The 16,245-nt window shown below is 45.7% G+C and overlaps 1 protein-coding gene across 1 annotated transcript in view; it reads right to left on the reverse strand.

Annotated features, from left to right (window-relative positions):
* Positions 1 to 283: 283 nt before the first annotated feature.
* Positions 284 to 16,245, reverse strand: part of SEPTIN6 (septin 6) — a 32,663-nt gene continuing 16,701 nt past the window's right edge. The window contains exons 3-9 of the mRNA XM_065411283.1: positions 14,551 to 14,746; positions 12,968 to 13,154; positions 12,516 to 12,677; positions 3,905 to 4,001; positions 3,402 to 3,570; positions 1,549 to 1,681; positions 284 to 478 (exon numbers count right to left, since the gene is read on the reverse strand). Of these exons, the coding sequence (XP_065267355.1) occupies positions 284 to 478; positions 1,549 to 1,681; positions 3,402 to 3,570; positions 3,905 to 4,001; positions 12,516 to 12,677; positions 12,968 to 13,154; positions 14,551 to 14,746 (1,139 nt within the window). The remainder of the gene's footprint in view (positions 479 to 1,548; positions 1,682 to 3,401; positions 3,571 to 3,904; positions 4,002 to 12,515; positions 12,678 to 12,967; positions 13,155 to 14,550; positions 14,747 to 16,245) is intronic.

Here is a 16,245-nt window from a genome sequence, read left to right on the forward strand (position 1 = left end):
TTAAGGCACCCATTGGCTAGTGGCAATCACAACATTACCTCGCCTAGTTAGCACTGGGTTCTTTGCTCTTCAAGATGAAATGTGATGGTCAACAGCTTCAAGCTATTTTTCAGCCATACTAGGGGCTGAAGGTTTGTCTCACTGAAAAGTCGGCCCTTAGGGATGCCGGGTTCTACTGAGTGAGAAATGGTACTGAGAGAGGTTTAAATGAAGAGAACCCAGTTCACCTCTAGAAACTAATAAAGGAAAATCATTGCCAGGAAGCAAACACCAGGTTAGCCACTTACTTTTTTCTCTCCTTTTCCCTTTTAAGAGTCTGTGATCCTCCAGCCTGCTGGGCCTGAGACTGGAGCAATTCAGCTGCCGTCTTCCTCTGTTTAAACGCATTGACTTCATCGTCCAGAGATTTCTTCTTGTCCTCCAGCTTCTTTTTTTCATCCTGATGCAGCTTCTTGAGACGATCAAACTTTTCGTGCAGCTAGAGTGACGAAAAGGGGCAGATCATCAAAGGAAAACAAGGCATTAGCAGCCATTCTATTCCAGAGAACACTGAAGTACAGTATTGATTCTTCCGTCATCTGACTCTCCCTGCAGGAACGGATTAGGATCCTATGAGACTGTCATCATAGGTTCATAACATGCTATACAGCCCATGGAAATCACATGCTTATTACAGTAATGCCTAGGGCCCCCATTCTGCTACACAGAGTGGTAAACAGTCCTTATCCCAAAATGTTTACAGTCTAGACAATATTTTATTAATATGTCACTGAGAAAGGTATGGATGGGATGGGATAAGTGGTAGGCATTGTTTAGTTACAAAAAGTAGCAGTCAACTTTTGTTTTTTAATTTATTTTAATCCATTTATTTTACTTTCTAATGGGTTCGCTTAGTTATTTCTTAAATTCGTTTTAAGTACCTAATTAACTAATTAGAGGCTTTAGGCTCTAACAGCGAGAAATGGATTACAGCTATTTCATGCCATTAACTTTATTCTCACAAGCCATCACACTACAGCATTTATTCCCCTTATGAGGCTCAGGGAATTGTGTATTTAAATTCCTGCACATGGAGAAAACAGACTGAGGATTCAGCTTCTTTCAAGGCCTCAGTTTCACTCCTTGCATCTTGGCACACACTCACGCAGTGTAGAGGGGAGTTCAGTACAGCAAATGGGAGAACGGACCAGGGATCACAACTGAACTATGGGGTCTGAGTTCTCCCTAGGCCAGACACGCAGACATAGCACAGTGAAAGTGGTGCACTTATTTATGGTACTGTGATATTGTCTGGTAGCCATCACAATGGAAGAATGTTGCATTTTCCGATGGCATGCAAATGTAACGACCTGATTTCTTCCCCCATAAAACAGACACAACACACTCCATTCCTGAGCCAAATCTGGACCCTTCTCTCTTTACTGAGAGTCACCATGAAGCAAGGCCATGTTCTCTACACATAATGGCAATTTCAGCACCAACTTTTCTGAGGTAAATTTAATGCTCCCAACAGCGGATGAGATTGGAGCCAGACAGAGCTGCCTTTACCTCTTTTTCGGCCTCTTTAAGTTCACCTTCTTTCTCCTTGACTCTCTGGACAAACATTTGCCTCATCTCCTCTTCCTTTTTCTGCAGTTCCCCCAGAAACTCATTCCTCTTGGCCTCATAAGTCTCTTGTAAGCTAAGGAGGGGGGAAAAAAACAACCAATGGTCTAAATTCTGCTCTCATTTTTTGCATCTCCATTAAAATCCATGAGGGTGATGGCTGGCGTGAATGCACATGACAGTGCAGAATTTGACCATGCTGCTCTAATGCCATCAATCATCTTAAGAGAAAGGGCCACCTCAAAACCCACATCCCAACACCCACAGGACTTTGGGGAAGTTTGACTCCAGATCCAAATTCGGCAGATTAGGTCTGCCTCATTTTGCAATTTGAGTGAGTGTTAAAGAACCATCGGTCATCTCCCAATGAATGCCCCAGTACCACACGCTCCTCAGGCCACCTGCTGGGAGCAGGAGCACTGACTTTGCTTCAGAGAAGATGGAGTGCTTCAAACATTCCAATTCTAGGAGATTCTCACATCCCCATTATAAGTCAAGCACTTTTCTTGTGCTGCTTTTCCCCCCATCCCTGCCCCACCTTCCTCCTCACCCAGTCCTATTTTCCTTCTCCCATTTCTCCATTCAGGTCCATAGCCCTTTGAGGTCAATGGAAGGCTTTCAATTGGCTTTGGCTCAGACCTTCACCATCAAATCCTTCACACGCTGCTCGCTAATCCATACGTCTCCAAGGGCCTTTCCTTCCATGTCATTATTAGCTCTGCACATTATTGTACTACTGCCATATATTAAAAGGGCTTGAATGGATGGGCTCTCCAGCCTCATGGTTTAATTAACAAGGCACAGTGATCCTGTCTGATGCAGCAGTTGGCTAGCACTCTACCTCCAAGGACCACCACCTGATTGTTCTAGTCCAGGGGTAGGCAACCTATGGTATGTGTACCAAAGGCAGCACGCAAACTGATTTTCAGTGGCACTCACACTGCCCGGGTCCTGGCCACCAGTCCAGGGAGCTCTGCATTTTAATTTAATTTTAAATGAAGCTTCTTAATCATTTTAAAAACCTTATTTACTTTACATACAACAATAGTTTAGTTATATATTATAGACTTATAGAAAGAGACCTTCTAAAAACGTTAAAATGTATTACTGGCACACAAAACCTTAAATTAGAGTGAATAAATGAAGACTCGGCACACCACCTCTGAAAGGTTGCTAACCCCTGTTCTAGCCTCTCCCCAGGTCTCTGCTGTTCCTGTAGGAGAGGTCTAGCTTAGCCGTGACTGGGTGGAAAAGAACAGCAGCGACCACCTCTGGACACTGGCGCGAGCAGACTGGCAAATCAGTCAGCCAAAGGGTTTACAGATGGACATTTGTTCAAAGGGAAACCACCACATCATGCCTAGCAGGGGCTCCCATGGGGCAAAAGACTCCTCAGTTTCATAAAGAGATTATTTCCCATAATTCTCTCTGCTTCTAGCATTCTCCTCCCCTCTCCCCCTCCCCTCATTTCACTCACACCCCATCTGCATCCTCCCTTCGTTTGTTTACTTCCCCCACTTCTCTCTCACTTCGGCTGGGCCCACACTGAGGGGTTAACTAGCTGTGGTGGTTGTTCTCCCACTCATTACTGACCAGGAGGGAGGGGAAATCAGCCGGGCTGCACAGAGCCCAATTAAGATTCCAAAGATCAAACACTTCAGGAGGTTGGAGTTTTCTGAAGAACCAGGTCACAGAGCACTAACATGGTGCTATACAGTAGCCAGCCTCCTGCCAGGGCCCACTATGTCTCTCTCCAGCTCCTTTCTCTCCTACAACCAGTGCTCCAGGGATTGTACCTGAATGGTTTGCTGTCTGGGTCAGTGTCTTTAAATCCCATTTCCTCCAGTTTGCATCGCCGGTACAGCTCGTAGTGGCGCGTGTGGGTCTGCTCACGAAGATCCTCCATGTTCACGCGGATCAGCATCTCTCTCAGCTTCACAAAGTCGCAGTGAGTTTCATTTTCAACTGCACAGAGTTGTGAGAAGGAGTTACACAGAGAGAGACACACACAGGTCTTCTCCATATACCCCTCAGCCTTACACAACCCCATGAAGGGACTTCAATAACCCTTTGTCACTAAAAGCAACTTCTCTTAAGAGGAGACCCACAAAGCTATAACAATGAAAGATATGGACGGTAATCCCTAACAGGAAACTAAGGCACGGAGATGCCCAAGTCAGCAGCAGAGCTATAGCAGGGGACTGACGGGGACTCAGTCGTGCTTCCACCGACGAGATCACACTGACTCTGGGGAGAATGGTCCCAGCACACCCAGGAAACACCAGCGAGCAGCACTCACCCTGCACCGTGCCCCACGGATACTGACGGGCTTTCATCATTTTGTTTCCTATTTTCAGCTCCTCTGTGCTGCCAATCACTGCGAACGGCAGGTGGGCCTGAAACATTTCAACAGGTCTGTATTAGTCACCTTTTACTATGGCTACTTAAACCGCCTGGATTACCCACAGCTACCAAGCGAGACGTTGTTGAACACAGGCCCCAAGACAGTCTCCCCTCCATCCCATAAGCCCAGTCACTAAAGTGGGGTGGGGCAGTGGCCCCAGGGCCAAGACAAAGAAGGGCTTTTGGGACCTCTGTTGCTAAGGTTTACTCACTGCCTGGCTCCTCCTGCCAGACATACACCCCCCAAGTCTCAAGCGAGCTGAACTAGCTGCATTGTGACCAACTCTGCTTTTGTCCTAACAGGCTTGCTCTGCCTGAGGAGTTAGTGCTGTGGGGGTGCGGAAGCAGCAAGAGACTTCTCAGAGCCTCCTTTGCTTTTTTCAGCTCTCACACATTTCCCCTCTAAGACACTCACGTGAGTGACATGAGAGAGACAACTCGGTACTCAGTGAACTCAGTGAACGTGACCATCTTAAAAGTCCCGGAGGCTGTTCTGTGGCGCATTAGCCATAGAACAGAAGCAGCCTTCCCTGCTGACACATCGCAATCCTGACCAGAAGGGACCCTCATGTCTATGGGGGTAGGTCAGTCTCCATTCCCATTCGTACCTCAGCCTCTGCACCAAGCCTGCCAGCCAAGATGCCAGTTGTGGTGGTTTGTCTCGATGTGGGTAAGTAGCTATTGGGAGCTGACATAAAACCAGCAAGATGGCAACTACCTGCAGTTATTGTGGCCTGCATGGCATTTGAATCTGCAACCTAGAAATAAAAGGCTCTGCCCATCACCAATCCTCAGAGCGGTCCAGTCTTGCAGGAGAGCTTTCTGATCAAACTAGATTCTCTAACAGCTTTTGATCTGTTCACTCAGCCGTTGACTGCTTCAGAAACACACCTCATGAACTCAGTGGCAGCAACTGACTCACTCCACACTAGAGGGAAGGAGAGATTCCCAGATCAAGTTAGGGGGACAAACCAAGGAGACACATTTTGGAATAGCACAAAGGTGGGAGAACCCAAGTGGTGCTCTGATTAGCTGGAATGTATTAACTCAATTTTCCTATAAGCACATGGACTCTGGGACTTGGCTTGGAAAAATACAGGGATTAATCCAGCTAAAGCAATCCTAAACTGCATCCATCTTGCCTGATAATCCTTCAAAGAATGCATATTTTTCCCTGCACTTGCACATCTTGTAAACTTCAGAGTGATCCTCTCTACATGGCCATTTGTCTTTGCTGTGCCGGTTTTCAGACTTTGGAGCATGGTTTTTCCCTCACTGCCCAGGTGTCCAAAAAGGTTAATGGAGGCTGCTTTCCACCCCAAGGCAGCAAGCCTGAGAGATCTGAGTATTTCACCCATCTTTTCGTTCTGGGATCTTGGCATCCCACGAGTAATAGAACACAGCATGGCCTAGTAGACTGAGCGTAGGGTTTGAAGCCAGGCACTTCCAGGGTCTCTCCCCAGCTCTGCTACCAATTTCTTCGGTGACCCTGTCCAAGCCACATAACCTCTCAGTCTCAGCTTCCCATTGTAAAATAGGGACCAAACTTTGCAACCTCAAAGGGTCACCGTGCGGATGAAAGGTTGAAAAATGTAAAGAGCTCTATAAACATTAAGAATCAGCAGTCAGGGGCTTGTGGATACACTCCATCCCTCTCTCTAAAACCTTTCAGAAAAACTTCTGCAGCTGAACTAAAAATGCTGCTCTCTTAGTACATTATTCTGTCTGCTGTGTGACAAACTAGATCTGAAGGGTGGGTGGACGGGGGGTGGGCAGAGGATTATAGCGCATTCTGCACAGCAGTGAACAAATCACACTCTGGATTTCATCGTTTAAAATAAGCAGCCAGCTCCTCTGCTCCTCCCCCTCCTCAGCCCCATATGCTGGATAGCATGCAGTGACATTTGCTAGTAAGAGCCATTAAGCTGCACTGAATTCTGAGTAATTAATGTAGCCTTGGGATACCAATTACACCAGTAAGATCAATGACCTTGGCTTTGCGCACGGGAATAAGAATAAGGATTTAAGCTCACAAGTAGGTTGAAAATTTGTTGGATTAGTGACAAGAGTCAAGGCAGGGGAATGTGGAGAGATTTGGTTTTAAATTGACAGGGTTATATTAGAGCCAGCTCATCCCGCTCACTGACACACAGAGCCTGAGACCAGAGATCTGCCCCTCAATCCTCGACGTGAGATACGAGCATCGTGGGGAGCAGACTAGAGAAGGGGAGGGAGCACCAGCCCCCCATTCTCTGGCACCATTCTTGAGTCAAGCATCAGTTCCAAAGGGAACCAGACTCCAGAGCCAGCCCCAGTCGACCTGAAGGATGGTCAGACATGACGCAGGGTTTTGAAAGTGAGCAGGTAAGAAGGGGGAAGGGGAGGATCTCTGCACCTTGAGGATCCCCACAGTGGTGCATGGAGAACAGCTAGTAGGTTAGTGACTGATCCTGCCATGGGAGTTCGCCTGTTGACTTGAGTGGAGCAGGACTGAGTTCCTAGTCATTTTAATGCTGTGAGCTTCAAACAAAAGATTAGAAGCTATTTTCCACCGGCACATGTCAGTGACATAGGAAATACAACCCTTGGGTTTAAACCAGGCTACTAACTAAACTAACAAACACTACGAAACTGCCTGTGAGCATCCACGACAGACTAAGATGAGCCATGCGGCCTTCTCCTGGGCCATACTGCTCTCATCCTGATAGTCAGAATAGTGAAGACATGAATATACACCTCTACCCCGATATAACGCTGTCCTCAGGAGTCAAAAAATCTTACTGCGTTATAGGTGAAACCGCGTTATATCGAACTCGCTTTGATCCGCCAGAGTGTGCAGCCCCGCCCCCCCGGAGTGCTGCTTTACCGCGTTATATCCGAATTTGTGTTATATCGGGGTAGAGGTGTACTGTATAAAACAAAGGCTGAGTGCTGAGATAGACTCTCAGCTCTGCTGGACCATGCACTCATTCAATACCCTGAGGATGTTCTGGGCAGACACCTCTACACTCCCACTGAAACCAACGGGCTGGGGCTAAGTTAGCACAGACTTGGGCCCATTATGTTTAGGTTTAACTCCCTCTCCATGAGGGTACAGAGCGCTTTAGGAAGCAAAGTGGCCCAAGGGAAGGATCCAGCCTCTCAGCTGGAAAGCAGACATCTGCTGGAAATCAGCTAATTATGAAGGGCTGAAAATACAGTGCTGTACATTTAAAGAAAACAATTAGACAGTTACTCCTTTGTGTCCTCATTTGAAATATATTTGGCTTTTCAGACAGAAAAATTACAAACACCCCCCCCCCCCGACACACACACACACACACACACACACACACACACAGTCCAGAGACCTAAAGGGGAAACATCTACACACGGAAGTGGAATGAATTCATATTAGCAACTGCCCAGAAAAACAGGATATTACCACCTACAAGGTTATGAATGGGAAATTTGTTTCCCACAGCATGGTGTAGGAAGAGCCAAACAGCTTCCAAAAAAAAATATTTGAAAGAAAAGATAAAACTGTAACCGGACTAAAATAGACTAACAAGGTAGATCAAGGGCCAAACTCTGCCCTCCGTTACACTAGCATAAACGAAGAATAACTTTGACGATGTTGCTGCAGGTATGTAAGTGGCGTAACTAAGAACAGAATGTGGCATTCAGCCTATCTAGGCATTTACACTGTGTTTGTCGACGTGGTATGGGTCATCGTCAGTCCACGTTGAAGTACAACTGTTAGAAATTGTCAAAGAAAATTCTGTACTTAAAGTGCAGAGACTACAGGTGTCTTTCCAGGACTAGAAAATACTCCTTCCAGAAACTGTGACACCATCTCTTAGGCAGTTAAGAGCCTTCCACTGGACAGCTGGCCTGAGTTTAGCCCTGAAGACAAGGTGGATTCTCATGTTGGTGTCAATCTTTTGGTTACTGTCTATTTCTGAGCATGAGAGAGAGAGTGTGTATGTGTATATAATAAATTACAGTTGGCGTGCTTCCTGCTGCTGACCCTTTCCCTTCAATAACCCACTAGTTATTTTAGGTTGTGACTGTCTATTGGCTCCCATCTTGAGTTCTTTCTTCCATTTCTGTTGTTCCCAGCCTGGTGGATGCTACACAAGAATTCCTGGACCTGTGCTTTTGGCTTTTTAGGATCTTCATAACCACCACTCACTTGGCCTATTTTCACCCCTTTGTTTTTGCCGTTAATTTGCTTGACGTTCAGATATCAAGCAGGTCTGGCTGGGCACCACGCAGGACATGTTTACAGTCCAGGCGTTGCATTGCTGGATATTGATCACCCTTTCTGAAGCAGGTTCAATCTTCTGATGACGAATTGGGTTGGCTGTTTTTAGAATCGTTTCCTGATGATTTTGAGAACCTTACTTGGGAGCGCCAGCATACCGAGTTTCTGTCTGAATGCCTGTGCTTCTGTGGCATAGTATGTGTGAAGCTGCATTAGATCCGTAGCTTCCAATTCAATAGCTGATCGAAAACTTAAGCACTGAGACATCCAGCTTAGAGAGACTTGGATAACTGAAGGAGACCAGTTTGGCTAAACAATACTTCTATAAATGTCTGCCAATTAAAAGTTCTTCACCGGGGTAGCGCAGGCTACGGTGATTATTTTTGCTCTGATATGACTTGGACCTCTATTAATTCCCCAAGTCCTGTTTAAAACTTGCCATTCACGTAAGCAATGGCACATGGTTCTTATGAGTTCCCTGGCATGCTGCGCAGCCCCAAGCTGAGGACCAAGTGCCATCAGCCACCTGAGAAGTGTGGTTCTCAAGCTGCAAATGCTCGAGGTCCATTACTGACTAGAGGAAGCGTTCTGGGTGCCAGTTTGTGCAATTATGCTGGAAACACACAGACTCTCGAGCCACCAGTCAGAGTTGTTCTTTCCCAATGCCTGGTTTTTAAACTGCAATTACTGCACAGTGCTAGGAGTTTACGAGCCTGGAAAGTCTCAGAGCTGGCTCCCAGCTTTTCACGGAGCTTCCTGGAAAGAGTCAATTCAGAAAGATTTTAATATTCATCCAATGAGCCTTCAGATTTGTTTTACAAGGACATTCTTACGATATCCTGGATCTTTCAGATCTAATGTTCTCTCATCAGAGTAGTGCTTTACATTTAACTTCTTGGCTCTTTGCTTTCTGATAACAAACCCGGAGGCTTTATAAGTTTGCCTACTACCAAATCTGGATGCTCATACCCTTAACTAAAATCCTTTGAACTTCTCTCTCATCTGAGTAACACAAAGCACTTTACAAACAATCAAGCCTCAGAACATCCCTAGGAGGTACACAAGTGTTATCCCCATTCTACACATGAGTAAACTAAAGTAGCTTTTCTAAAGTCATCAAAGTAATGTGTGATGGAAGGAGGGATACAACCCAAGAGTTCTGGCTCAGAATCCTGTGCTCTGCCCACCAAGACAGAACACCATCTGTTTGAACTATTTTATCATCTGGCTGTTATTTTAATCTTAAGAGCAAAGTAGCTTCCTTCGCTAGTCTAATTTTAGTTTATTTGGACTTTTACAAACTATCATAACAGAGTGGCCCATGACATGCTCCTGGCACTCTTGACACAATCTTTTAAAAATACACTAAACAAGCAAACAGCCCTGTCAATTCCTCCAGATCAAATCAAGTAACCCAGCAACAGCATTGATATAAGGATTAATTGATTCTCCCAGTTCAGGAGGGTTTTGATTTGCACAAATATGAATGATCTGATAGTTAAAGAGAAACTTAATTCTGCCCTTGGTATGTAGGTCTGGGAAGAAATGAGAAAAGGAATAGAAAGCCTCCCCTTCTTTTAGAGAAGTCTTTCAAATAGGCTCATCTTCTTCTGTTCTAAGAGTAAAGAATCTCTCGGCTTTTGCCTTATGCACTATTATTATGGGTTTCAATCACTCTGCCAAGTTATCTCCAGCACCTGAAGTCTAAGCAGATTCGTTTTACGCAATTAATAAAATAGATTATTAGAATGCATCTTCCCCAGGTTTGATAAAATACCTGAATCAAATTTGGATTCTTTCCTGTATAATCATTAGTCTTCATACACCTGGAAATTATGATTTCTATCAGTTTAATGTGAGGATTTAAATGGGATTCTCTCTCTCTGTTCAGCCACTGGCAATTTCCAATGTATTTAAAATCTGTAATGGCAATTCCCATTCAAGAGAAAAGTAAATGACCAAGGGACCGATGGATGGATATTTACCATGGACCTTAGCATTACCAAGAAAGTGGTGGCTATTCCTCGGTCAATCACCAGATTCTCAGAGTCTACCTTTTCCCAACATTATTTCAAATCTTACATAGCAAGAGGATCAGTGCATAGAGTGAGATCCAACAGCAAAACCATTCAAATGGCAAGATCAAACCACAACAGAAAATACAGAAAGCAGTCACAGTAGGTAGCATACCCATCTAATAAAGATTCTTAGCACTTCACATCACATTTTTCCAGGTAGACATTATCCAGATGGGAAAGTGAGGCAGAGGTTAAGTGACACACCCAACATAATGAAGCAGCCAGTGCCAGAGCCTGGGCCACAATCCAGGTTTCCCCAACGTCCTGTCCTGTGTTCCAACCCTTTGCAGTGCTGGCTCCCTTTTACACGCTCTCCTTAGATAAAGCCAGAGAAAATATTGTCAAAATACCTTTAGAGAGAAAATGCCTTTTCCATCAAAAGTCTTCAGAAAATGACTGAGATGTGACGAGACGAGAACATGAGGGTGTCAGTTTTCAAGAAGGCCAAGGTATTTACAGGGATAGTTTGCCCTGAGTTCAGACAGAGTGGCACGGATTCTCATGTCTGAGCCACAATTCAACCGCAAGCACAAAAACTGCTAACACAAGTTTTGTGGGTACAGGAGGTGCCCATAAGAGGCAGTGTAGGGCTGCCTTTTTGAAAGTTTGGCCCCTCTCTGCATTATGGTGTTTTACACTGGAAATCCAGAGCTGCACAGGAGAATCTCTCTGAGCCACAGGGAAAGAGCTGTTACTTGGACAAAGCTAATGTGCCGCACGCCTTTGTGGGGAGGGGAACCGTTGTGACGGTTAGTCCCAGCAACAGTCCCTCTGTCTTCTTGTTATGGGCAAAAACATGCCACCTTCATCAAAGCACCTCCACTGCAGGGCAGTTAGACCACCCAGCCAGATGAGCTTCTGGTTGTGAAAGCATCAAGGCATAGCACAGAGCGATCAGAGCCAGCAAGGGGAGTTATTGCTGTGCAAAGATGTGGCTACATGAGGAGGAAGACCCAAAGGAATATACGACTCTGCAAGAAACAAGAATACAAAAGTACCAACCACTTGGGCAAAAGACCCAGGAGATGGGGTGGGGGTGGAGAACAGCAGAGGGGTATGAATGCATCACTGTGTCTAACATAGACAACACTGATCTGAATAAAGCGTATCCCAGAACTCCACTCATGTAGGAGGGCCAGACTTACCCATCTGCCCTGATCTTCCATTTGTTTGTCAGCAGCTGCAGCACATGCAGGTCAAGACAGCCGCAAAGGGGCTAAAAGGATGCATTATTTCCAACTGTGACCGGCAAGTCAGAAAGGTGGTAAATAAAGCATGGGATTCTGCTGGCCTGGGATGAGTTTATGTAACCCGAGAGAGGAGTTGTTTTGAAAAGACAGAGGATGGACCCCCCTGATCTTCCCCTAACATCCAGTGAGACACACTTCACACGCCTCGCTCCATTCCTGCAGAGGCGCCCGCCCTCAGGGAACCAACTGCCTGAAACCAACAAAGCCCCTGACCCCACATCTACGGGGAGCATCTACCAATCCAGCCATGTTAGCAGAGTGCAGGGACAGCTGACTAGAGTCAGAGGGGCAGGGCGGAGGGGTAGATTTTAATACCCCCCATGCCAGAATGTATAGGAGAGACTTTCAGCCCATCACACGCTGAATCTGGAGCAAGTCAGACTACTGAGCCTGGGCAGGAGGGGAGGGGGAAGAGGTGGACAGACAGACAGACACACACACAGACACACACTAAATTGATCCCTGGTGAAATTACACTGAGACAATGGAATTCCCCCCCACAAATGAATTTGGCCCAAACTGTCACTTTAAGAAAAAAAACCAACCCCTTTCCTCACCTTCAAAACAGTGCATCTCTTAAAATAACACGCAGTATCAGCACATTTTAAACTAACATAAGACATTAAAGGGAAGTATGAAATTGGCCTTAAAGGATATTTTGAGGGAAGAGAGGATTCTGCTTGTTTTGTTAATATTAGAAATTCAAGCTGTATCTACCTTGCAATTCCAGGGACAAGTGGGAGAACGAGTGGATTAGAACAGCACAAGAGACTGGCCGTAGAGTTGGCTGTTCAACACACTTTGGATTGAACTGAACTATAAATATAAAATTGCAGCAACATCTTCTTATTGCTCTTTAGAGTGGAATAAAACAGAAAGTGGAGATCAAAATCAGCCCTGTGTTGAATGAATCACAGCTGCTCTGTTACTTACATTCATCGTCCCGTTGATCTCAGCCACCGATTCATCGTCTGTCGGGAACTGGTAGATCTGCACCCCGTTACTGACCAGCTCACTTGTGATTTTAATTTTGAATTTTGTCAACTCACTCTTGGAGATGGCATCAGATTTGGCAATGATAGGGATGATATTGACCTGAAAGGAACGCAGGGATAAAAGGGATTGGTCTTCACTCAGTCACAATCACAAAAGGAGCAATTTCCATGTCTGGCAACAAAACTTAGGTACACGTGAAGAATTCAAGTGTGTACTAGGCAGCCTTCTCAGTAACGCTGCAGGATATTACATGGGACCCCACTAATCTGCACTAGCATGAGTGATGGAGAGGTGGCGAGGAGCCCCGTGACAGATTAGTGAGGTTTCACATCGTTTAGAAGAGTAACCAGATGAAAAGGAATAGATGATTGTGGTGATCTGCCTCCTACCTTACTGTCGAGCTTCTTCATCGTTACCAAGTCCAGGGATTTCAGGGAATGGCCTGTGGGTGCAATGAAGTACAAGCAGGCGTGGATACGGGAGTCATGGAAGTTGTGCAAGACTCTCTTTATCTTCAGTTCCTCTTGCAAGTAGGCTTCAAACTGGGCATCAATGAACTCAACGATGGGCTTATAGCTTTATGGGGGGGGAGAAAAGAACTGTACACGTTGCAATACAGAGCATTGTCCATTTATTACGCTCCATTATTAAAAAAGTTATCCACTGGTTACTAACCCACAGTGCAGCACCTAATCTCCTGTGAAACTTGCTCGTTTGTAAGCAGTTTGCATTGTGCTAGGCCATTGGAACTCCCATACCAAATGGTCCTCTTAGTCCAGTACCCTGTCTGACAGAGACCAGTACCAGATGCTTCAGAGGAAGGTGCAAGAAACCTCATGAAAGGATGGTTATGGAGTAACCTGCCTACAGGAAAGCTCCTTTCTTACCCATGGCACTTAGTGGTCTGTCAACTTATGCCTTGAAGCATGAGGGTTTATATCCTTATCTCACATAACTATGGATATTATTCTTATTCATATAAATGTCTAATCCTTTTTGGAATCCCAATAAGGTCTTGGCCTCCTTACTGTCATGTGGCCTAGAGTTCCATGGGTTTAACTGCACTTCTACTCTTTTGGGATGGCTTTCAACACCACCACTCATTCAGTCCTCCTACAGCAAGAAGTCCATTTCCCGCAACATGCTCTCCTTTAGTGTCCTTGTAAAGCGATTTGGAATACTGAGTGCCGGACACACTACATAAAGAGAGTGACTATCACTTAACGGCCAAGATGGGGAAAGGGTGTGCTTATTTTAAAAAAACCATGTCAAAGTAAAACCATCCAGAGAGCCTCTGTACAAAGCTACAATTTAGGAGGAGGGTATTTCTGTGATCAGCACACTGCTCTAGTGCTCTTAAATCCTAAGAATGGATGTACACTTGTACCACTCTGTTTATGGGCATTGGGAAGCTAGCTGCCACAGACCAGACCAGTTCTCACAGAGCATTTAATTAGGGGCACATCACATAACCTTGTTTGAAAAAAACACTGCCAGCAACCAACGAAGACAAGCAGACACTGGACTGTAATTGTGGTTTGCATCGCTGGAGCACAAGACAGCAAGTGAGGAAATGCCTCAGCTCTCTCTGCTCTTTAGACAGGTGGAGCTAAGGCATCCAATGGACGGGATGCAGCAGGGGGGGGGGGGGGTGTACTGAGTCAGGTAGACACAGCTTGCAGTAAATGAGCACTGTCTCTTGGCCAATGCTCCGTGCAGCATGGACATTCTGTAGGCTTCTGAGAAGGCCAACTGCCTGCCCTCCACCATCCCATTCCAAACAGCCACAAGCAGCAGGGCACAGATGGGTTTTAAAATGTGATTCCTAAGATGTGAGAAGGCAACTCCATTTCAAAGCCACCTGGACCAGCCTGGGTGGAGCCAGGCTAGGGAACAGATGGGGAACCTCTGTCTGGTTAAGTCAGAGAATAAAACACCCACTTACAAACAAAGCTCATCCCCTTTTCTTTACCTGTCTTCTTTGTTGATCTGGTCCCCAAAGCCTACGGTGCCCACAACGGTCAGTTTCAGACCAACATTGCTCTCCTGAAGGTCATAGGTACTGGATTTCAGCTGAACTCCGGGCTGTGAGTGAGATGCTGGCTCACCTTCAAATTTAGTATTGAAAAGGGTGTCCATCAGCGTGGACTTACCAAGGCCAGTTTCCCCTAAAAAAAAAAAAAAAAAAAAAAAAGAGAGAGAGAGAGAGAGAGAGAGAGACAAGTGGTAAAACATTTTACCAGAGTTGATAGTTCAGCCCATCAGTGTCAGAAAAGTTAGCGGAGTGAAATTTCAACAAATGGAAGCAGAACCCATGCTCCAAGTGAACTGTGTCAGTGAGCAGAAAGTCACGTACAATGGGAGGCCTGTATTCGCTGGCCACTGGACTGCAGAGTGTCATTTAGATCATTAAAACCTGGACATGAAAGAGGTGAAAAGGCAAAGGGGAAGCAGCATTCAGACCCTGCACAAGTCCCGGCAGTAGCATAGAGGAGACTGTCACTGTCAAACACAGAGCTCATTAGAAACTTCATTTCCAAAACAGAGGAAGAATATTCTCCAGTCGGCAGCATCCTCTCCAGCATGCAGCTGCTCTGGTCACGTCAACTGTAGATTCTGCAGAGACCTCTACAGGGACGTATGGAAACCCACCCCTTGTAGAATTAAAGTCCACATGTGATCTACATACTTAGACTCATGTATTTACCCAGATCCAGTGGCAGGATCAGGGTGCTTGCCTGGCCAGGGACCTGGCCTGCTGTACCTGGGTCCTAACACACTGGTGGCAGTACAAGTTACAAAAATAATACTTTGAAACCTGCTTCCACGCTTCTTGGAACAATACTGAAAAGCCACTTGGATCCAGTCTACCAATACCTGAGCACACTACCTTACCTGGAGAGCACAGACAACTCCCAGTACTTAGGTTGGCTGTAATGCAGAGTTTAACCCAAACTTATCTACCACACATTCTAGCAAGAGAACTGTACATTCAATTCCAAGGGTAGCCTACACTTCTACTATAGCCTCTTCTGATGGTAAAACTGCTTCCATTATTACCCCACTCCCCCTGGTTTTTAGATGCACACAGCTTTCTGGCCAAAGTGGTTTCCCTCCCCGCTCCATCCCCCCAAATTCCTTATAGTTCGCATCTATCCAACAGTAGAATGGAAGCTAAATTCAGGTGTTCCAGAATCAAAGGAGAGAGAAAAAAAATACGCATTACTTCCAACTCTGACTACATTTTTGCAATGCAGTTAGCTTTCAAAGTTAGTGAAATGCCAGAGTTGATGCTAAAACCTGTGAACATTTCTTCCTGAGGACCGGTGACTTGGCTAGATTTTAGGGCAAGAAAGCTGAAAAGTTGTGCCTGCCAACTGGCATCTGCTGACATGTCAGCAGCTTACCTGACCCTGCCCACTTTGTGGCACCGTGGCAAAGGCTCACTGCTGAGCCGGACAGGCTGAGGTTCTGCTGCTGGGGCATTTCCGATGAGAGAGGGAGGCAGGCACGCGCATACATGCCCCACAACCAAAAAACAAACTCACTTCAGGAGAAGGAGATGCTTCCTAATTTCTGCATGTTCACTTTTAAAAAGCCATGACGTTTTTGGAAGTAAGTGTGCTGCAGCCCTGTTACCAGACTTGCATTTAATGTTACTTGTCTG

This window comes from Emys orbicularis, chromosome 9 (genome assembly GCF_028017835.1).
Source record: "Emys orbicularis isolate rEmyOrb1 chromosome 9, rEmyOrb1.hap1, whole genome shotgun sequence".
NCBI lineage: Eukaryota > Metazoa > Chordata > Testudines > Emydidae > Emys > Emys orbicularis.